The sequence below is a fragment of the Podarcis vaucheri genome, assembly GCF_965113315.1.
Source record: "Podarcis vaucheri genome assembly, chromosome: 8".
NCBI lineage: Eukaryota > Metazoa > Chordata > Lepidosauria > Squamata > Lacertidae > Podarcis > Podarcis vaucheri.
Window position 1 is genome coordinate 29008856 of NC_138766.1, and position 22683 is coordinate 29031538.

General features: G+C 40.0%; 1 protein-coding gene across 2 annotated transcripts in view; it reads left to right on the forward strand.

Annotated features, from left to right (window-relative positions):
* CDYL (chromodomain Y like) overlaps nt 1-22683 on the forward strand; it is a 95765-nt gene that overhangs the window by 58796 nt on the left and 14286 nt on the right. The window contains exons 3-6 of one of the 2 annotated variants that reach the window (XM_082234456.1): nt 10522-10566; nt 18162-18415; nt 20038-20210; nt 21574-21784. In XM_082234456.1, the coding sequence (XP_082090582.1) occupies nt 10522-10566; nt 18162-18415; nt 20038-20210; nt 21574-21784 (683 nt within the window). The remainder of the gene's footprint in view (nt 1-10521; nt 10567-18161; nt 18416-20037; nt 20211-21573; nt 21785-22683) is intronic. The other variant, XM_082234457.1, reaches the window with a different exon arrangement.

Here is a 22683-nt window from a genome sequence, read left to right on the forward strand (position 1 = left end):
GAAGGGGACACCCGCCTAGCCAGCCGATCAGCCAAATCAACATTGGCGATCAATGGGGTGACAGATGTCGCAGCCAGATCGCCCTCACATCCAGCCATTCTTCTAAAAGGTATAGGACCCCTAACAGTTAAGTCCAGTTGCGAACGACTATGGGGTTGCGGCACTCATCTTGCTTTACTGGCCGAGGGAGCCGATGTTTGTCTGCAGACAGTTTTTCTGGGTCTAAGTCGCTTCTGGCGAAATGAGAGCAGCGCACGGAAACACCGTTTACCTTCCCGCCGGAGTGGTACCTATTTATCTACTTGCACTTTGGTGTGCTTTTGAACTGCAGGAGCTGGGACAGAACAACGGGAGCTCACCCCGTCACGGGGATTCAAACCGCCAACCTTCTGATCGGCAAGCCCAAGGCTCAGTGGTTTAGACCACAGCGCCACCCACGTCCCCAATCTTCTAGGGAGTTTTTAATTGAGAGGTGCTAGGACTGAACCCTGCCTGGAAATCAAGTGTTGGGAGCCATTGAGAAATGGCAACTGGTTGGGATTAGGACTCAAGAAGTAGAAGTAAAAACTCAGAGTTGGCGATTTCCCACTCTAAGGAGCACATGGTGGGAAGAAAAGATAGTTGCATCCTGCAACCCATGTGCCAGGAACTGGTTATTTATATTTTTCACAACCTTGACTCTGTAGTGGTGTTTGAGCACATTCTCAACTGTGTATTGTGCCTTTTCCGTTCATTTGTTTTTAATGAATTGGCCGCCTCTCTTATCTTCCGGCAACTCTAGATTCTCAGCTTGTTGCCCTTTGGACCATGAGCAATATATTTTGCATCTTCTGGAGGTGAGGGGAAAGGATGGGGGAAAGAACAGTGGGAGGTGTTTATCCTTACAGAGGCATGATAATGAAACAGAAAGCCACACTGGCAGAAGAGCTCTAAATTAGTTTGTTTGGGGCCAGTGCCATAAATCCAGTGCTTTCTCTTTATTCTATACTAATTCCAGAGAACCTAGAACAGGGGTCTGGAGCCGCATGTGGCTCTTTTACATCTTTGCTGCGGCTCCAGGGCGGATACTAGCAAGGTTAGGAGGCGCATCGTGCGCCCCGACACTCCTCACTGTGGCGGGCGCTGTACTGGCTGTGACGTCGCATGGGGGCGGTGCATGCGTTAGTCACGCACCGTCCCGACGTCACCTTCCCGCCCGCTGTCAGATCGTGGCTCCGGAGATATATTTGTTTTAAATGTCGCAATGGTTTTGCGGCTCCCAGTTTTGTTTTTTCTTCGGAAACGGGTCCAAGTGGCTCTTTTTGTCTTAAAGGTTGCAGACCCCTGACCTAGAAGGACAGACAGTGAAAGAACTAAGGCTTTGTGCCTCCTGGGTTTGCTGTATGTGCCAGAGTACCTAGAGAAAGCGACAAACAATGGCTGGCTACTGCTCAAGAAAGACCTTGTGGAACACTGGTTGTGGGCAGTGTTTTATGTGAAACACAGCAAAATTTCTCACCCAGTTGTTACAGAGGGAACACATTTCCTGCTTTTCAGGATGAGGAGTTGACTGTCTTTCAATTGTTTAGGGAGGTGGGGTTGCAATTAAAGGAATGTTAAGTGTGACGAGAACTTTTATATTCCTTGTTCACTGTGTTCAATATTTCAAGCTCTTGTTTCATGCCACCGTCATTGGAAGGTACCCACCACCTGTTCGACAGCATGTGGCCATTGGGGCTTGTGTGCTGGATTATTTCCTTCAACTTGGGGTTTTTTAAAAAGGTGTGTTCCCCCTTAAAAAAGGTCATAACCCGTTTTTTGTTGTTATTTTTTTAATTGGCTTTTATAAGCAATAATAATGCCATACAAACAAGTATACCAAGTTTTCTCATGTCATTTGTATATCACAAAAATAACATAATAAATGTGGAAAAATATCTACAACATACGTTTCGTTATTAGTGGTCAATGTGCAGGTTCTTGGTTCATGAATTGGTTTAAACAATTAAGAAAAAAACAAGTCTATTCTGTTGAGAAAGGGGAATGAGAATTCAGAGCTGTCGAAAGTAGATTATACCTTAAAACTGAAAAAAAAACTTTGTAATATAAAAGATTAGAAATTACTTGAAAGAAACAAATAGGCCTAGGATTAAACTAAGTTATAATTAAATAAATGGGATTTAGAATATTAAGAAATGTGAATAAGATGGGCTATAATTGGAAATTGTTTTAGTTCAATAATGATATTGGAAGCTGTTACTTTCAACTACAAGGAAACTCAGAAGGAAGGGACTAGAGTAAGTCAACCAATATGTTTAAAAGGTTGGATTTGTAAAGAATTAAGTTTGTTGTTATTGTTTATCTGTTTATTGTTCCTTTTTTCTTTCGCTCATTGATGTATTTTTCTTTTTCCTTTTCCTTTTCCTGTTTTTGTGCGTTATTCTGCTTTGTGGTTTTTGTTATTATTGTGGAAAACCTAATAAATTTTTTAAAATAAAATAAAATAAAACTGAAAAAAACAACAATAATCCTGAGATGGTTGTTCTGAAACGAACATGCAACAATAAAACTGTGGCAGAGTGGGAGAATAAGCCATAGTTGGGTATTCTGGAACAGACAGGTAACATTAAAAGCTGTTATCTTAGAAGCATCATTTTTATATATTATTTTAAAATTATCTTTCGGCGTCCAAGCAAGTCTAAAATGCATTGATGTGGGTTAATAGTATGTAACTTTCTGCTACAGATTTTCAAGTCCCTAAAGGTTTAGAGATTCTTGCACCTGAGAAGGGAACTGTTGTGACATGGGGTTTGTGATTTCAGCTCTCTTGACATAATATGCTGGAGACAGTTCTCTAGTAACACTTCTTTATTAAAGCAAACAAGACTCAAGACTGAGGAAGGAAAGCTACATTTATAGGGACAGGGGACTAGCTAGAAAGGATACATTTTGGAGGGAACAATATCAGGCAATCACAGTCCTGCCTTTTGGAGGAAACCAATAGGACAGAAGATCCAAATACAGCAGCTTAAATGAACCAATAGTAGCTGTACCCTTTGAAACCAAAAGGCAGTTACTTTACCCTAATGCAAATACAGACAATAATAATACAGATATAAAATCCTTTGACCCAGTACACAACAGGAGCTATACCACCTTTTAGGCAATGTGAGTCCATTTCTGAGCTCTGTGCACCCTTGGAAGGATCAGGAGAATTGTGCAGTATGCAAAGTATGAAGGACACAGATAGAAATGGGAGGGAGGGAGGAAGAAAAGGCACATAAAATAATGAGGTGTGGGGATGGCAAAGAGGAAAGTTAAGTCCAACAGGCAAGATAAGGAAGTAATGTGGAAAGGGAGAGAGAAGCAAAGGAAAAGCAAGGAAGTGTGCCAGTTGGCATCCCATGACTGCATATTAAATATCTGAACTGGAGAAGCAAAATAGATGGAAGTGGCAGCAGATTTCAGCTAATGTCATTTTAGGCTTTCTGGATATATTTTTTTGTTTGTTTTGTTATTTTGAATTGTATTATTCTGTCTTGCATGCTTTTTACTCTTCAAAATTAGAGCCATGTAATCTTTAAGCAAAACAATGTTAATCCTTAAACCAAACAATAAAAGAGGGGAGGTCAGGAAAACATATTATTACAAAGCAGACCCAGAGCAGCTCCTTGCCTCCTTATTCTTACTTTCACGCAGTCTGCAAATTCTCTTCATTCCCTAGTTAGTTAGGAAAGGAACATAAATAATTACCGTATTTTTCGCTCCATAAGACACACCTAGTTTTTGGAGGAGGAAAACAAGGGAAAAAATATTCTGAATCTCAGAAGCCAGAACAGCAAGAGGGATCGCTGCGCAGTGAAAGCAGCAATCCCTCTTGCTGTTCTGGCTTCTGTGATAGCTGCACAGCCTACATTCGCTCCATAAGACGCACACACATTTCCCCTTACTTTTTAGGAGGGACAAAGTGAGTCTTATAGAGCAAAAAATACGGTACCCTGTATTAAGGATTGCAGTTTCCCCCGGCTGAGAATTGTACTGATGTTAGCTCAAGGATTTTGGCAATATAATATTCATAAGACTTATTTTGTTTATTTAAATTTCTTTCCTGGCCCTTCCTAAGAACTCACGGCAGGTGTCAAAAAGGTTCAGGGGAGTGTATGCGTGAGAAATGAACCATCAATTAAAATTATTCCAATTCTTGGCCCGGTTGTTAGAATTTAACGCCAACAGGGAAGTGTTCAGTGCTTCCAGAAGGTATTTATCCTAGAGTTATTTGGAGTTTGATTCTTCAGAACTCAACACAATCCTGGAGCATCCACTGAGAACCTTTCAATATGGATTTGAATATAGTAGAGCCAACAAGTTTCCTGTTGGTTGATCTTAAAAATCACCACAAAACAAAATATAACATCTTGAGGATGCTGTCTCTTACCTATGTTGGTGGCTTTATTGGCCAAAACCAAGGTGTTGTTGAATTGTGCTCGGAAAGTACTGGGAAGCCAGTGCAGATATTATAGTACTGATGTTTCAGGGTTTAAATCTTACTTTCTGGTGGATATTCTGCATCTGGTGGAGCATCCTGAGACTAGCCAGTGGCCATCAGCCATTTAAGTGGCTTTTAAATGAAAAAAGCGTTATCATCTAAAGAGAATTCCAGCAAGTTTTGTTCTGAATTTTATTTTATTTTCCATTCTCCTAGCCCCATCTTTCCTTCGTTCCTTCTAGCCTTTTCCTTCCCCACAGAGCAGAATGGCTTTTTCTCTTGTGATTTCAGGTCAGCTGCAACTAGATGGGAGTTACCTAGCAGCGCTGTCTGTTTAATGGCCCCCATCCTCGCTGCGCCTCTGCCAGGAACTGCTGCTTCTCACAGCTAGTAGCAGCTCCCTCATCAAGAGCCCTGCAACTTCCAAGGAAAGGAGGAGCTGGCATAGGCAATCTAGAAATCCATCTTTTGTCGCTTCTCTGAAGACTCAGATGTTGCAAGCGGCAGAAAGGCTCTCTACAGCTGCTTGCCCCTCTTGTGGAAGTCACTTCCCATTTTAGAATAGCATTTGAAAGGTGTTTCTGGTCATGTCTTTTTGTCAGTAGTTGCTGAGCTTTAAAGTGCTGAAAAGATTTGAGATTATCTTCTTCTCTTTGCGGGAAAGCCTTTTTCACCCGCAACATCCCAAGTTGTGTTTTTATATATCCGTTTTTAGTACTGCCTCCATCTGCTACGGACAAGTTGGCTTCATTAGGGCTTAGTGTACAAGGTGGGTTTTGCGTCCAGAACTGCCAAGTAGGACTAAGTGTTTAAGTGGGTTGGTTTTATTCATGGGGGAGGGGCACGCACATTTGTGCAACTAAAAAAGTTTCAGTTAATTGGGCAGTAGATTACACACACACACACACACACACACACACACTCTTTTAATAGAAATACATATTAAACCCCAAAGTGCAAGCCCCATCTTAAAAGAGGCAGTAAACTTTTTCTCCCGCGTGGGAGAAAATGCCTCTTCTATGACAATAGCTGAAATAGCATGTGTGGGCATAATAGACAAACAAACAAAAAGTTATTCTTGCTTCGAGATTATTGTTTTTACCCATATAAAAGATATTCACATTTAATCTGCATGTTTGTGACTAAAGCTGCAACCCCAATCATGTCTCCTTAGAAGCGAGTCCTTGCAGTTGTTCATACCTATCTCAGGAGAAATCATGGGAGTTGTAAGACAGAGGCTTTTTCTTGAACTGATAAACTGACCATAAAACTCATCAGATTTTTCTGATGGCAAAGGCCAGAACTGTTTAAACTTCAACAAAAGTGGGAGGATCTGGGAATTAAAACTTTACCCTATGCAGGATATTGTGATGGATATTCATTATTTCTGTATTTGATGTGTTAATTGAAATGTTTATGCAAGGGGTTACTAATTCATTTCAGCAGGGGTTTGCAGCCCTCAGTTGAGGTACCATTTTCGTGATCAGAAACCTCCCACCGCTGCTGTTTGCACTGTGAGGTGGTAAAATACCTTATAATACCTTTTTCCATCAACACATTTAATTGCAGGTCTCCTGGGTTTTCTACTTTATACACTGAAACCCTTTAGAATTTTAGCTTCTCCATTTATTTTATTTTTTGGAACAGGGAAGGCATTTCAGTCCCTGCTCCACAACTAATATAGTGAGCCGAGATTCAAATTATTATTGAGAGATGATGAGACTGTCACAAACTAAATGGCTTTGTATTGATTTTCTAATCAGCTATGTTTAAGATTAATAATGTGTCCTAGTTTGCACCTTTATCTTGGTTCCCAAACTGGACTTTTTGACTTCAAAGTCTTTTTCTCAAAATATGCTTCCAAGAATGTGTTGATTACACTTTCAGTAATGGCTTTTATTGCAGTATCTGTGTTTACCTTCATAGCAGCAATATAGTTTCCAGAAAACCTGCTGAATATCAGTTGGTCTTGCAACTTCTACAACTTTTTTCCATTTGCCATAAAACCCCTTAGATTGCAGTATGGATTTGAGAATATTGTTCTGACTTCTGATATACAAAGCAATTGTGACGGGGATCTTTCCAGTATCCTCCATGGAGAAATGAAACAAAACTGATTTAATTAGTCTGTGTCAGTTCTCTCCTCCTTGAGCCTTTGTTTGGTTTTATTCCTTGGCAAGCAATTTCATCTGATAATCTTGAAAATGTTCATGTTAGTCGTATTAGGTCTTTAGTGTATTGATCCATAGGTTGGAACTAGATAAGACAATTAACATGGTGCCGAATCTAAAAATGATAACCATGTGTTATGTTCTCCCTCTTCCCTCTGTAACATGTATTTATGGAAGTGAATATATTTGTGTCATGTGCATTTTCTTTGATAGCCAGTAATATGAAGCAGGGGTTGGAAATTGGGAAATAGATGATGGAATGTCATTACAGTACAGGAGTATTCAACATGGTTCTCTGTAGATAATGTTGGGCTACAACTCCCATCATCTGGGACCATTGACTATGCTGGCTGGGCCCATTAGGAGTTGAAGGCTAACAACATCTGCAGAGCACCATATTGGCTGCCCCATGGCCTATTTGTTAATTATTTATTCCCATTATCTCTATAGAAGTAGGTATAATTGTGTGGAATTCAACACGTATCTCAGACAACATGGGAAATCTATATGATGCTGTACTTACCTAGCCATTCAAGATGACTTCCTCTTCCACTGCATCAAATAAATTTGATTGAATTATGCTAATGCTGTTCCACTTACATAATTCTGCTCACAGTGAGCATGCATAATAAGGTTTCCTGGGCTCTGGAATTGAGGGTTTTGATGAGTAAATCAAGAGATCTTCTTTACAGAGTATGTATGAAGTCCAACAAGGCAAAAACTGAGTGTGTTGTTATAAGGTTTTTTGGGGGGTGGGGAACTCCCTTAACCCTAGAAATTAATAAATGGTAGGATTTTGATGATTGAAGGGAAGCATGAGTTTCACCTGGGATAGATGTGTTAACATGACAAAAGCCCATCTTGATGGCCCATCTAAGAGGAATATTGGGCCTAGGCAGACAGAGGCTGCCAAAGTGATGGGGTGTGTATGAGGTGACAGAAAAGAATGTCTTTAGCAAGGTGTGCTTGGAAGAAGGAGAAGCAGGAGAGAGAGATCCATTTTGGGCAGGCTGGCTGAAGGCAGGCTGGGAGAGATGCCTTGGACTCCGGAGTGCTGCACTGTTGTGGGGGGAAAGCCCCTCTTGAGATGACCATGCTGTAAAATCTGGGTTCCCTACATCCAAACTCAGGTGTAAATATATGAATAAACAATATCTGTAGAAAAAATTGCTTCTGGCTATTGTTAAAGAAGATTTAACAGGGTAGGTTAGAAGTCAGAAAATATGCTTTTCAGAATGTTGAGACACAGAATGGGGCAATGCCAAAGATGAAAGTTATAGTTATGGAATAGTAAAGTTACAGAATACATTTTTCAATTACTGCTTTTTAACCAATGTAATGAAAGTGTATTCTTTCCTCTAGAATAAAGTTTTCCATGCACATGTCCTTCCCAAGGTTCCTTGTAAAAATCTGCTTCAACAGTAAGTTAAAGCAAATATATATTAGAAGTGATCACAGATGGAGGTTTAAACAGCCAGCAGGTTTCATATTTTTTTCAGAAACCGTCCCTTTAATTAAGCAAGTTGGCGAATATGAGAGTTAATATAAGAAAATTGACTGGGTATGCGATACCCCAAATTGAATTGGGTGGTGTTACTTAGGGCCAAAACACCATTGATGCTCAACTGGGTATAGTTTCTACCCATTCTTCCCCCTTTTATTAAATGCAACCGTGGAAGATGAACACTGAGGAGGGGCTTCTTCCCTTTCCAACAGGTTATCTGTTCGAAAATTGCTTCTCCCTTCCTCCGCTCTCCATACCCAAGTGGTTTTATCTTGGAGGGGTACCTATATCTTTTCCCTCACAGCAGGGAAAAACAGCTGGGGGTTGATGATAGTTGAAAACATACAAGAGGGGGGAGGATCCTGTGTAGGATTTGTGCACAGATTAACAGCTTCCTTTGCAAGAGGTTAGTAAATCAGTGCTCACTCCTGCTCCATTTGTCTTCTTCAGTTACTGTCACTGCTGAAGTAGTATTTCGAGGCTCCTTTGTAATACGTTTCCGTCAAAATCCACGTGAGATTGTTATAATACTTTTCGTTCCATGTTGTATTTCTCTGTATTATGCTAGTAAATAGCAACTGTCTTTCTGGGATCTAGACAATCCTTTATTCTTTAGTTGCGAAAGGAACAAAAGAGGAGAAAGCAAAATAGTGGCCTTGTCTGTCTTTCCACCCAAAGTTTTAGCTTGTAAGAATGCACCCTCAAGCCTCACCTCAGCAGTGTGCTACTAAGCATTCTTTTGCTGAAAGTGGCATCAGTGAGACCAAGCTGTTTATCATTATGCATAATACCCTGAGAAAAGAGAATGTACAATTTGCTGCTAAGATCTCTTTGTCTCAAACTTCAGCCCTTTTGCTACAATCCTGTGCTCACTTTTTTGAGTGTAAGCCGCATTGAACTCAGCTGGACTTGCATCTGAATAAAGTGCAGAGGCAGATTTTAGCCATGGCTAAATTGGGGGGGGGGGGTCTGTAGAAGAGTTTGTGGCTGCTCAGTTTTGAACCATTAAAAGAAAAAAATGATTCAGCCCAAGTTTTCAGAAAACACACCCTAAGAGTGAGGCATAAAAAAACATGCTGGGGTGTGTATTTTGATAATCCTTGTCTCTCACTCACCATTCTTGGGTCAAAGGGCATGAATATCTTCCTGACTTAACTTGAAATGTGTTATCGTGTTTTTATATGGAAGATATAATATTGCAATACTTTTTGTCTCGATCAGTGGGTTTTGTTGCGGTTTGTTCTTTTTACAGTAATAGCAGTCCTCAAGGGCAATTAAAGGCATGAGCTAGCCAAGCCCAGGCATATGTGGAGGTGTCTCCTATGCCGCAATAAGGTGCTGTTATTTCCTCTGCCTCAGCAGCAGTGTGCGTGCACAGGTGTACATACATGCAGGCAGTGCATGATGGCACCATTGCAGGGAGAGAGGGGGTCCACCTGCATCTTCATATTCCTACCCAGTCTGCCCTCATTCCCGCTGGAATTTACGGTGACAGAGCTGTTTGAGGCTCAGATAAGAACTACTTCACACATTATGACTTTGTAAGACAGCTGGAGCTTCCCATTTTATACATGCATTCATCACGGGGTACTGGTGAACATAGTCTTTCCTCTAGGGCATCGTTTGAAATTCACCAGGAGCATTTTGCACCTGACTATCAATCACTTGCAATCAGTGCTTTTTTTCTTTTTAAGAAATGTTTGGGCTACTCTCAGTTTCCTACTGATATTGAAGTACTGCCCCTCAGCGAGGCCAAACTTAGATTCATGAAATGTTTAGGGGTATGTGTACCCTCCGCGTAACCCCCAGAAAAAAGCACTGTTTGCAACCAAGTGGAGGTGCCCAGGCGCCAGGATATCACCTGACATCTCCACCATCTGGAGGCGCATGCCTCAGGATCCTTGGATCTTGGCTGTTTTCTCATGCTAGCAACACACCCTGTAGAGTTAATTCCATTCACATTTTATCAGGAAAAAAAAATGGGAACCAAAAAGTCGTATTGGAAAAAAAGACTTTCGAGCCAAGTGGCTCCCAAAAAGGCATTCTGTTTTGGCGACACTAACCCTGGTTTAAGGAGCCATTTGGTGCCTAGCTTATATATCTGAGTTTCTAACACTGCTCTAGGGAAATGATACCCATATAGGAGAACAGTAATTGGTGTGTGATGGTCAATGTATTGGGGGAGCTCATTTGCTACAGCATTCCAGTTTATATCCTGTTCTGCAAAATGATACTCCATTTCTTCCTCATGTTTTTGTGCCTTAATTCCCCCTCCTCTTAATATCACTGGAAATATTGTTTTTTTTTTTAAAGCATCTGTAGCAATGTATATTTCAGAGGATTTGCTTTGCATTTCTAATACCCTTCTTTATCTGTTTTAGCATCTCCCTGTATTCTTCCCAGTGTTCTTTACTTCCTATTTCCTTGTAAGTATAGCGTATTCTTTCCCCCCCTCCGTTTCCTATTGACCTGTTTAAACACTTGGAGTTGTTTTGAACCTGCTCCTGACTTTTTGAATAAAATATTTTAATTGCCATGTAAATCTAGCTTGGCATATATCTTTTTTTCTGACAGGAATTACCAGTGTTTGTTTGAGATTGTTTTGTGTAATATGTTTTTCACATCCACAGTTATCACAAATCGTACAGTGCTCCTCCAGTAGTAATTAAAATTGATTTCCACATGACATTGTAGCTGCTCTAGTGTATTGTTCTGTTCCTAATTTATTTATTCTGTTTTTGTTCAGTAGTTGAAATCTCCTGTATACAGGTGGGTCCATGTCATGTATCAGGAAGCATATTATTTCTTCTTTTTATTTGTCTGTTTCACCTAACTCATTCATAATATCTGCATCATACATACCACACCTAAAATCCATTTCAGTTAAAAGTGGACTGAGACATGTATACAATACCAATATGTGTGCATTACTTAATCCCTTCATTTTACTACTGAAGTTAAGAGTATCCAGTCATCTTAGCTTCTTGACTTCAGTACTGATTTTTAAAAAATTCATTCATCAGGAGCCTCAAAACATCTGGAGCTTCCTCAACCTCAGCCCTCCAGATGTCTTGACACTGCACTTCCCATCATCCTTGACCACTGGTCCTGTTAGCTAGGGATCATGGGAGTTGTAGGCCAAAAACATCTGGAGGGCCAAGGTTGAGGAAGCCTGCTCTATTGTTACAAATGCATAGGTGCCATCTTCTAGTTTTATGCTGTTGTAGACTCTAGCCTGTGAATAGTTTATGTTCCCATGCAAGGCTGATGTGATAGTTCAGGTTTTTCCCTAAACACTGGCTATAAGGGAGTAGTCCGGATAGTGTATCTGAATATATTTCCAGGTGCATATGTGGTTATAAAATAATGTCATGATAACATTTTTCCACTTAGTGCTCAAATAATTTGCCATCAGGGTGTTAAAAAAAAGTATTGTGGGAGATCAAGAGCCTATTCAAACACAGTGGTATCTCTTTTGCATCTTTAACGTGTTGAGTGTGGCAGAATCAACTATGAACAGCAGCTCCTTAAAACCTGACATTGTGGTGAAAGGATGACACATTTTCCCTGTTAAACCATTTACTATACCACGTCAGTTGCACTTCATTCCTGCAGTCGGGAACCATTCATGGAAATTTCCCGGTGTGCATTAGTGCAGGAAAGTCTACTTGAAAATCTTGATGTGTTTTTTCCCCAAGGGGATGTCTGGTGTCTTTTTAAAAGGTGTCTGGGCCATTTTTCAAACTTAATATTTAGATGCTTAAACCATAATCCACCTCTCTCTGCTCCTTTCAGGAAGATGCTACTAAAAAATGGGTCTTTAGAGCGGAAACATGACCCTGAAAAACTATAGGAACTACCTTCACATATGCAAGAAGTACCTGTGATTTTTTTCAGGGACATGTTTCCTTTCTTAAGACCCAAGTGTTCATTTTATGAATAACATATTTCTGAAACAGTAGTAAATGCCAAAAGTTTTCATTGACGGATGCATATATCCTAAGCAACCTGCTCCTGCACTCAGAGAGAGAATTGTGGTTGGACATTATAGAACATGTAGCCATCATACAATTCACCTAAAAGCTGTTCAGGTCTTGCCAAATCTGCCTCCAGGCAAATTACCAAGCTGCAGTTTGACACGTAGCAGCTCATTCAAGACAAGTGGCTGAGTGGCAAATATCTGTCCACCCACATACCTACCTACTCACTGGTGGAACTTACCTTAGCTGCAAGCGAAAGTTGCCATAATATAGCATCATGCTTTTAGGGATGGATCCAGTAATGTCCTTGAATATGTGGGAAATGCCCTTTGCCTGTAAAAGGGTGCTCTATACATTTTGCTAGTGTTGTACCAGATAAGTGAAACTATATCCAAATGTGTTGTTCTGCTTCCACAGACTCTAGCAGTAGCAGAATCATGATTCATTATTTCTTTATACAATTTATATACCACGAAATGGCAACAGTCTTTAAGCAGTGCACAAAAAATAAAATAATGTATAAAAAATTGTTTAAAACTGTAAAATCAGACTTCTAGGCCCTCCTTTTTATATAGCTCGTTTATTTGCAGAACGGCACTATTTTCCTTCTGCTTGTGGTTCTCTGGGGCACTTTCTGCCCTTAAGTAGAGAACCCTAAAAACAAGCACATTTATGCTAGCAAGTTGGAAAACAGAACACTACTATAGTGATTGCTTGTCTCGGTTGCCTGTTGTTGTAGGAGGGGAAGTTTTTTTGATAATGATAGAAGAGGGCAAGCAGACCAGGTAGAAGGCTAATCACTGACTGATGATGATATGGCTGTCATACTGAAATAGATTGTGTGCAAGCTACATTCCTTGTTTGTGCCTTGTGGCCATGTTTTGACATAATTCTAATCCATGGTTTTGTACTATAAGAACAAACAGCCTCCTTCCACGTTTGCATGTTTCCCACCACACGAACACACGTACACAGCAGGGTGGAGGCGTTCAAAAGAATTTGCTTTTTTAGTTAATCACAATTCATTGTTTTGTCCAAACCAGTAACTGTGATTAATACTTACTGTGGCTAGTTTACACAAGCCAGCTTCATAAATCACAGATTGAAGCTGGCTTGTTTTGAAACTAACCATAGTTAGTATTAAACCACAATTCCTAGTTCAGATGAAACGGCAAAAGCATCCAAACTATTCCAGCTTTCCGGTGAATTTCGTTGAGGAAGAGGTTAGTTCACATGGTGTCGTTTTCCAAGCAGCAAAACCACTTTGGACTGATAGACACACAAGTCTATTAGTCCTGTTACAAGAAACCTTTTCTGTTGTCCAAAAACACAGGAAAAATATTGACACTGGGGCAGATTTCTCAGAGCTGCTGGAATGAATTGGCTATTTGGCAGAGCCATGAGTGAACAACCTGACTACATTGCTTATAACTTACATGCATATATTTAGGGGCAGGGAACGGTTTGAGTGTGTGTGTGTTATATAATGCCAGGTTCTTGATCTAACATATTTTAATCCAAGGCTTCACTTACCCAAACCCCAAATGGACCAATTGGATTGCAGCCATTTTGTTTCTATCCTACCTGATTAATTTTTACAGCTTTGATCTCTCTGTTGCACAGTAGCAACACCTGAATAGTATACCTGTTTAATGTGGATTAACACCTTCATCTTCTTAAATATTTGTTGAAAACATTGTAGGGAGCGGATGAAGTCTTATTTTTTAGGCATTTGTACAAACCATACCATGCAGGTTTTCTTGCACCTCTTCCTGAGTATCTTCCTGTAGCAACTGTTGGTCAACTACTACTCTTGGGATGGAGTTTGTTTTTATTTCTCAAACGGAATTATGAATGAAAGGGGGGGGGGACTTAACAGGAATTCCCACTATTAATGTTTTCTGATAGGATTTGCAAACAGTGGAAGAAATACGGAAAATTTGACATGGCACTTGTACCAGGCCCGTGCAAACATGCACACTTGCAGAGAGGAGATTCCTAGTCTTTTTTTTTTTTTACTCCTGTACTGCCCTGAGCTAAGCCAAAGTTTGGTTTAGTCAGTGTATTATATGAATCCAAGTTTGTGGTTAAGCTCGCTCTTCACTGGCTGTGAGCTTTATCAGAAATGGCACAATTTATAGCCCTCTGCAGACGTTACAAGCTAGACAATCATAAACAAATTCTCTAGCAGCTGCTTCCCACCCCCATCCCATCATTATTGTCACCTTCCAACTCATGGAACACAAACTTCTGCACTGGGGAGCCTGTTACATCCATGGAGGCTCCCAGAATATTTGCTAACTTTGTTTTCCCCAGATTCTAAATACTCACAGTTATGAAACACTTCTGCTACATAGATTTGCCTTTTGTGAATTGGATGTCAAGTAGGATGGTGACGGGATGGAATTAGCACACACATCCCGACTGCTTCCCACCCTTCCCAAAAGAGTGTTTTAGGTTAGCCTTATTCGTAACGGCTGAAGAAGTCTTTTACCAAAGCGGGAATCGTAGAGAAAACGGATAAATGCCTTTAATGTCCTTGAAGGAACACATGAGCTCAAGTGTGAATGATTGGGCTAAGAGCATTCAGTGTTAATAAAATGTAGTGTAAAATGGAGGGAAATGATAAATGCAAATTAGAAACTGCAGAATTATAATTTAATGAAAAATCAGTATAAAATTTGCATATATTATGTTATAGTTTCAGAATTACATTCTGGCGAAGCTGTGGGATGTTTTGACACACACATCTTGTTGAAGAATTTTAGAAATACAATTAAACATACTGTATACACTTGCAATATTATTGGACAATCAAGTATTAACGTTTCCCCTCAAAAGATAATAGGTGTGAGCATAAAAAAGTATATTAGATTTTAACAGACTAATCCTAATCATGTTTATTTGCTTAAGCAAATCTTACTGGAGTCATTGGGACTTGCTTCCTAGTGGAGATGCTTCAGTTTGCAGCCTTAGAGGCAAGAAAGTGAGTCATAATGCTTTTCTCATCTGGAAGATTTTCATGATCTGTCATTAGATCATGGCAAGTATCTTTTCTGGCATCCATAAGCAGTTGGCTAAGGCATAAGTAGTTCTTTGCTTGAAATTATTGTTGGGGCAAAGAAAAAAAACCCTTCCTTGACCTCTAGTATCTTTTCTTACTTTGTGAAATTAAAACCGGCAACTTTACTTCACTGCTAACTAGCATTGAAGAAAAATAGGAGGACTCTTTTCTGCCTACTGTACATAACCAAGAATACAAACACTTTTTGGACCCCCATCTATAAAGCAATTAACATTCGCAGATGAGTTTGTTTCTCTGTAATACCACCTTGGCACCCTCTTACCTATTTAAATAGTTCCACACAAATGTAATAAAGCTGGAACCAGCTAAGTATAGGCATTGCTGCCTTATTGGTCCCAGATAATGAAGAATGCAAAGTAGGTGAAGTAAAAACCTTTATTAAAGCAATTCCTCATAATGCAAAGGTACAAGATATTCTGGCATAGAATAGCTCTGCAGCAATTGAAACCTTCGTGTAATTTCAGATTTTCTGTCCACCCCTCCCTCTTAACTGCAATAAGGGTTTCTTGTCTTCCTGTGTTGAGGTTCCTGTAGAATTTGGATGTTTGAATGTTGCAGCATAAGTAGTGATCATTTACTTTTAGATAGCTATAATGGAATTCATAGCATTGTTGGAACATACGCAGCTCCATTCGGTAAGGATCTAAAGGCACAGTGAATGTAAAAGAGTCAAGTGATGCGATAAAATCTGGTTGTCTGATATAGTACCACTGTACTATATTGTCTACCCTTCTGCGCCTCAAAATTAGCTAGGGCATTCTGTTACTCCCAGTAAAAATGTGCTATAATAATGTTTCGCTTTGTAACAATTATTTAGTAAAATAGTAGTAGATAAATTTTCACACTTTGTTCACCGCATCTGCTGCCTTTCTGGTAAAAAAATAAAAATAAAAGTACAAACTTGCTATGCACAGCGGTATAATCACTAGAGTTGTCCTCTCTGCTTTATTGTAGCATAGTACCCAACGTAGTACTAGATAGGGGCAAGAAATGCCACTGAAGGCAAAAATTTTTTTTAAAAAAGGCTGAGTTGGTGGTCACAGTTGCCAGAATTTTAAAGGGGGGCTCACAGCAGTTCTTTTTCAGTTGCACTGTGTGAACCTGCTCTCACAACCAGTCTGACAAATGAGGACCCCAGCTTGCTTGTCTTGCCCACCCCAGCCCCCAGCCCCACTTGGACTTGTTAGTGTCTCTACCTCCAACTGGAAAACGTTGACCCAGGTGCCCTGCAGCCAAGTGTTGAGACAGGAGAAGTTGTGTTACTTCTATTAAGGGCATTTGACTGCAGGGTGCTTGGTTAACTGTTAAATGATGCGGGGGAAGAGGCAACACTAACAGGCTTCAACCAGTTTTCATTTTGCTGTCTTTCTGCTCAGCTGCTGATTACAGTGGTACCTCAGGTTACAAACCTCACTAACCCAGAAGTAGTTGCTCCGGGTTGCAAACTTTGCCCCAGGATGAGAACGGAAATCTTGCGGTGGCAGCGGGAAGCCCCATTAGCGCAAGCGTGTCTCAGGTTAAGATTCTTTATTGTCATTACACTAGTGCAACATTGCACAAGTGCAACGAAATTGGATGCCAACCCTTAAAAACAACAAAAGCAAAACAACAGCAACAACCAAACAAACCACCTTCCAACCACACCCACACCCACACCCACACCCACACCCATCAAACTCCCAGGTCTCACTATCGAGTTACAGCATTCAAAAAGGCCACAGCTCTTGGATAGAAACTATTTTTCAATCTATTTGTCCTAGACTTGATGTTTCTATACCTCCTGCCAGAAGGCAGTAGTGCAAACAGACTGTATCCCGGGTGAGATGGATCCCGCAGGATGTTGTTTGCTTTCCTAAGGCAACGGGAACCGTACAGTTCTTCCAAAGGTGGGAGAGGGTGACCAATAATCCTTTGGGCTGTGGTTATGACCTTCTGGAGCACCTTCCTCTCCCTAGCTGTACAACTGGAGAACCAAGCACAAATACAGTATGTAAGTATGCTCTCTATGGAGCCTCGGTTCTTAACTCGAACGGTTTCGAGTTAAGAACGGACCTCCGGAATGAATTAAGTTTGTAACCCGAGGTACCACTGTAGTTGTGAAGGTGGGCTCATAGCATGACTGAAGAATGTACACTGAGACTTCCTTTTATTCTGTGTCCGGTCCAAAAAAGCTATCTGAATTAAGGATAAGTATGCTGTATCCAGAACCCTGGAAGCTGTTACATGGGAAAGCCGAGTTATTGTGTTAAGCTTTCAGGAAATTAAGTTGAGAAGAAACTTACTTCAAACAAGCACAAAAAATGAAATTATTCATTGAAAAAATATCATCTAACACAAAACCTATTGGGGTACTTTGGACCTCATGATGTTAACAGAATGGAAAGCAAAACAACAAAATATTGGACTCTTACAGTAAATAATAGGAGGGGTCCATGTATCTCAGTAGTCTCACTGAGCCATGAAATATGAAAGGGTGCAAAGCTGCAAGGTAGCTTTCCATCTCAAGTGCATTTCAGTTGCACATGAATGAAAATTTCATTTAAATTTAGCTTGTTGTTTGGAGGCATGCAATGGAGAACGATACATGGTTATCTAGTAACAGGGTTATAGACATGAATGTGCTAAATGTGTTACACATCTGCTTCTTTTTCATACTTCATTGTAAATAAAACTAGAACAATGATGATTTGTCTTTTGATATCTAATCCCTCCCTTCCCCTCATGGATTCAACATTATATACATATTTTCCCTACCATGTTCTCCTAAGCAATTTCCTGCAGTTGTATTTCAGACACTGTTGCTTTTCCAGGTTTTCGTTATGGCACCCAAATTTCTGCTTTCGCTGTGGTTGCTTTAGGATTTTGCCATTTGCATATTTTCCATGGGTAAGCCATTTAGGTAAGCTAAACTCACAATGCCGATGTCAAACCATACCTCTGTTGAAACTTTTCACAGGTACATCTACCTTTATAGAAGCGTTGTCCACAAACGGTACCAACATACAAGCATCAGTAACGGGAGTGACAGCCAGCAAACGAAGATTTATCGATGAAAGGAGGGACCAGCCTTTTGATAAAAGGCTACGCTTCAGTGTGAGGCAAACGGAGAGCGCTTACCGGTATAGAGATATTGTTGTCAGAAAACAGGATGGCTTCACACACATTTTGTTATCAACAAAATCATCAGAGAACAATTCATTAAATCCAGAGGTTAGAGTCATTTGTTGTTGTTGTTTTTTATAAAAAGCACTCTGTTTCAAAGATAATGTACAGTGATTTGTAAGCAAAACGGACAGATCTCTCTCCCCCACCCAGTTTGGAATCTAAATCTAAAGGTTGGATTTAGCGGAAGTGTGAGAGAGTGAGAGACCAGTGTAGCAAGGGATGAATGTGAATAAATGCAGTAATGCAAATATTTGGCAGTATCAATATGCTACTGTGGTTCAACAGCTCCTTCTTAAGTTATAGATGCAAATAAAGATTATGGCTTTCAAATAACACAACTCACCTGGGAGTAAGCCCCATTTAATTCAGTATGACTCACTCTGAGTAGACATGTTTAGGATTCTCCTGTTAGAAAATGATATGTAACTTCTTTAAGAAATGAAAAGTGGAGCATGGGGTGGTATGAAACTGAACTGGGCAACTGACTCTGTAATTGTTGAGAAGGACACAGAGTGGTCCAGTCACTGGAGTCCACAGTAGCTCTGGTAGCGCAGAAAGGTTAAGCTTGGATACAGTTGGGAAATGACAATAAATTAGATGGAAGTTTTTGTGGAGGAAGTTGATGTAGATGAAAGTGTTTGTATTTTTACATGAGTAGAATGTGTGCTTTTATTTAAAATGCATCTATGGGTTATTTGTGGGGCATAGTAATTCATTCATTTTTATTTTTCAAAATATAGTCTGGCCCCCCACAAGGTCTGGCCCCCTGCTGAAAAAGTTTGCTGGCCCCTGAGCTAGAACAAGTCTGGGCAAAGCCTTGGGCTCCTGCACTCTGTTGTCATCCTCCCTCTCATGTAGCCAGGATGAGGATTTTGCCAGTGTTTAGTTTCACTTTGGTAGAAGCTCGACACGTCCTTGCACCAGAGACTATGTGCTACCACGAACGGTGGCCAGATCCAACACAAGCCAAATTCAAACCATGGGTTGTGAAGCTGGCTCATTTAATTAAAATGATCTGTGATAAGCCTTGATCTCTGGTTCGTGTGCAAGAATCTGCTGGGATACGCCAGATGAGGAAATGCATTGTGTGTGAACTCAAGGCTGATTCTGGTTTGTGCACATAATAGCACTGTAGTATGGTTTAGCATTGCATACTTTTGTAGCCAAAGTAGAGCAATTCTCTGTTTCAGTATTGCCAACTACTGTGTTAATTTTCAAAATGAAAAATTAATACAGTTAAACATTAGCCTTAATGGAGTAGAATTAATGTAACACAGGTGCCAGTTGGAACTTTAAATTATATTGCGATTCTGTTTTTGTTTCTAGCCATTTCTTGTTTTGAATTTCCCCAATTTTTACCTATTTTTAAGCTACTATGTTTGCTGAAGACTTGCAATTTCCGGTTCTGATCTTAAGATAGTCAATGTTATTCTTAAAAAACTAAATAAATCCTGGTTTGTATTTGTAGTGTGTTACATTGTTGTTGTCTCCTTTAATAATGTGGAAAGGAGAACTTTGTAATGAACTTTGTCCTAAATTTAGATTTTGCTGAACTGGTTGCATATGCCACCTGCTGTTCAGATCACAGAAATGCTATGTGAATGCAAAATCTTAAGTTGCAATATTCTGCATCCTGTTTTCATACGTTTAATGTGTCTTACTTGCAGGTAATGAAAGAAGTCCAAAGTGCACTGAACACAGCAGCCGCTGATGACAGCAAGCTTGTACTCCTCAGTGCCGTTGGCAGTGTTTTCTGCTGTGGCCTTGACTTCATTTATTTTATTCGACGCTTAACAGATGATAGAAAAAGGGAAAGTACTAAGATGGCAGATGCTATTAGGTTTGTGAAACTGTTTTTCCCATCGTGCATATCTGATTATGAGCTTGAATTTGAATTTATTATTAATACGGTCACCGACCAGTGTCAGATTATGAGCTTAAAACATGCCACATATTTAAATGCTAGAGTGTGATATCAAAGGTACTGTACCTACTCACAACTGGTGTTTCCCCCCACTCCCAGTAGCCATCAAACTCATAATAAATCAGACTGTCTATATGAACACATCATAAGGATGTTTACTTTCCATTTGTATATCTTCAAAGCGGAATTGTATGTTCAGAAGGATCGTGTTAGAATGATAGAACTCCCAGCTTTCCTTTAAAATCTCCTCCCAACCTTATTATTATAGGAAGCAATACTCCCAGTAGACAAGTTATATGTGTTGAATGTTTGGAAACTTCAAGTTGCATTGAAACATGTCTGGCTGCACCATCTGCTCCCATACATTCATTATTTCTCTAAATAATTTTTGAGTGGTTATTTTTCATCCCATGGTCCACATAAATAGCACCAAACTATGATTTGTTGCTGCGAAAACATGGTCATGTGCTCTCTCCCCCTGCCTTTCCTCTTTACTTCTCTCAGGGATCAAACCATTTCTGGTGTTTTTTTTTGGGGGGGGGGAGGGAGGTTCATATGAAAAGCCATGGTTCGTTAACAAAACAGGGTATCAAAGCAGAATCCTTCATAACTAAAACTCAGAATATTCTGTAAGCCCACAATTTACACACATTTTGTTTTATCGATTTATTTATTAGATTGATATACCGCCCTTCATCATAAGATTTCAGGGTGGTTCTCAGAATTTAATTTGTGCACATTCACCTTTATGAACACAGCAATTAAAAAAAATTAAAAAGGGGTAGAGAAAACACATATTCTCTGCATGTCTTCATTTAATCTTATTTGAAAAATTCTTCACTGTTTTCTATCCTGACTTTTTCTAAAGTAAACCCGCAACTTGGGCAGGTGTTACGTTCCGCGGATCATGCCTAAAGCCCAAATGGCATATATAATCAAAACCCATTGGATTCAGTGGTAGGAGGAATTGCCAATGTCATTTTTATCAGAGCCTTTCCCTAATGACAATTAATTGCTTAATTCCTAGTTGGGAATTTGTACTGAAGGACAATTGGCTTATTCCAAGTGTTGAATCTTCTAAAAGAAAATGCCTTCTAATTTAGATTTTTGGTTATAATCTGGACACTGTATCTTCCTCACCTGATCCTTTCAATCACCTTCCACTTTTGCCCTACCTAGGTTAATAATTGACCGCTATCACAGCAGCTTTGGTATGGAGGTGGCTACAGCATTTTGTTACTAAAACAGGTATTCTAATTTGATATTTATTTCATTTCAGGAATTTTGTAAATACTTTCATTCAGTTTAAGAAGCCCATCATCGTAGCTGTAAATGGCCCGGCCATTGGACTTGGAGCATCTATATTACCTCTGTGTGATGTGGTTTGGGCTAATGAGAAGGCTTGGTTTCAGACTCCGTATACGACGTTTGGGCAAAGCCCTGATGGATGTTCATCCCTTACATTCCCAAGAATAATGGGCCTGGCATCTGTAAGTAATCTGTAAAAGAAGTATGTACTGTATTTAATAATATTTCTAGCTTTGTTGCTCCCATTTGCATCTTGCATATCCAACATGACCTAAGCGTAACTCTAGTCTCACAATGACATGGCTTGCATGCAACAGTTAAGCTAATGCTTCGTGCAAACCGAGAAAGAAGATTGTGGCTGCTTTGGTCCTCCTCTCCTACGGTGCTGTGAGATTAGCCATGATTTGGCATAACGTGACACGTGAATCCAGGCTCACAGTTTGTCTCACTCCAGACAAACTGTGATGTGTAGCTAAGTTTGCTCTTGGTTTACAGCTTGTGGTTTGGAGGAGCAAAACTGCAAGCTTGGGTTCACACACATAGTCATCCTGCAAGTCTCACTGCTAGAAGTCTGGAAGAGGGACAAAGCAACCACAATCTTTTCTCCAGGAGCTCACATATGCATATTTGCACTACGCCATGGTTTAGCTTAGCATTATGTGAGAACTAAGCCCACAGTTTATTTAAGCAGAGCACTAAAAAGGAAAGGTTTCACTGTCTTGCCTTATATATATTCCTCGAAATTAGTACACTTGAGCCAGTGCTCCTAAGGTCATTGTGTCTGCATTGAGGCTGTGTGCAATAACAGTACATTCCTTCTTCAAAAACAAAACAAAAAACCATGCAGCATTTCAGCTGCTCCAATGCTAGGAAACCATTTTCTACAGTTCTGATATGTAAAACCTGAGTGCTTTCAGTTTGTTTTAGAATTTTGGCAGCGGCTAACAGTCTTTCGGTGTGCAAATATCTCTGGCACTTGATCATTCATTGTCTGTTTGCTAACAGTGGCTGCAGTCCAGCATGCATTTTAGTGTGCTTAAACAGCAATGGTCCCAGCAGGACTTACATTTTTTTGCCTGTT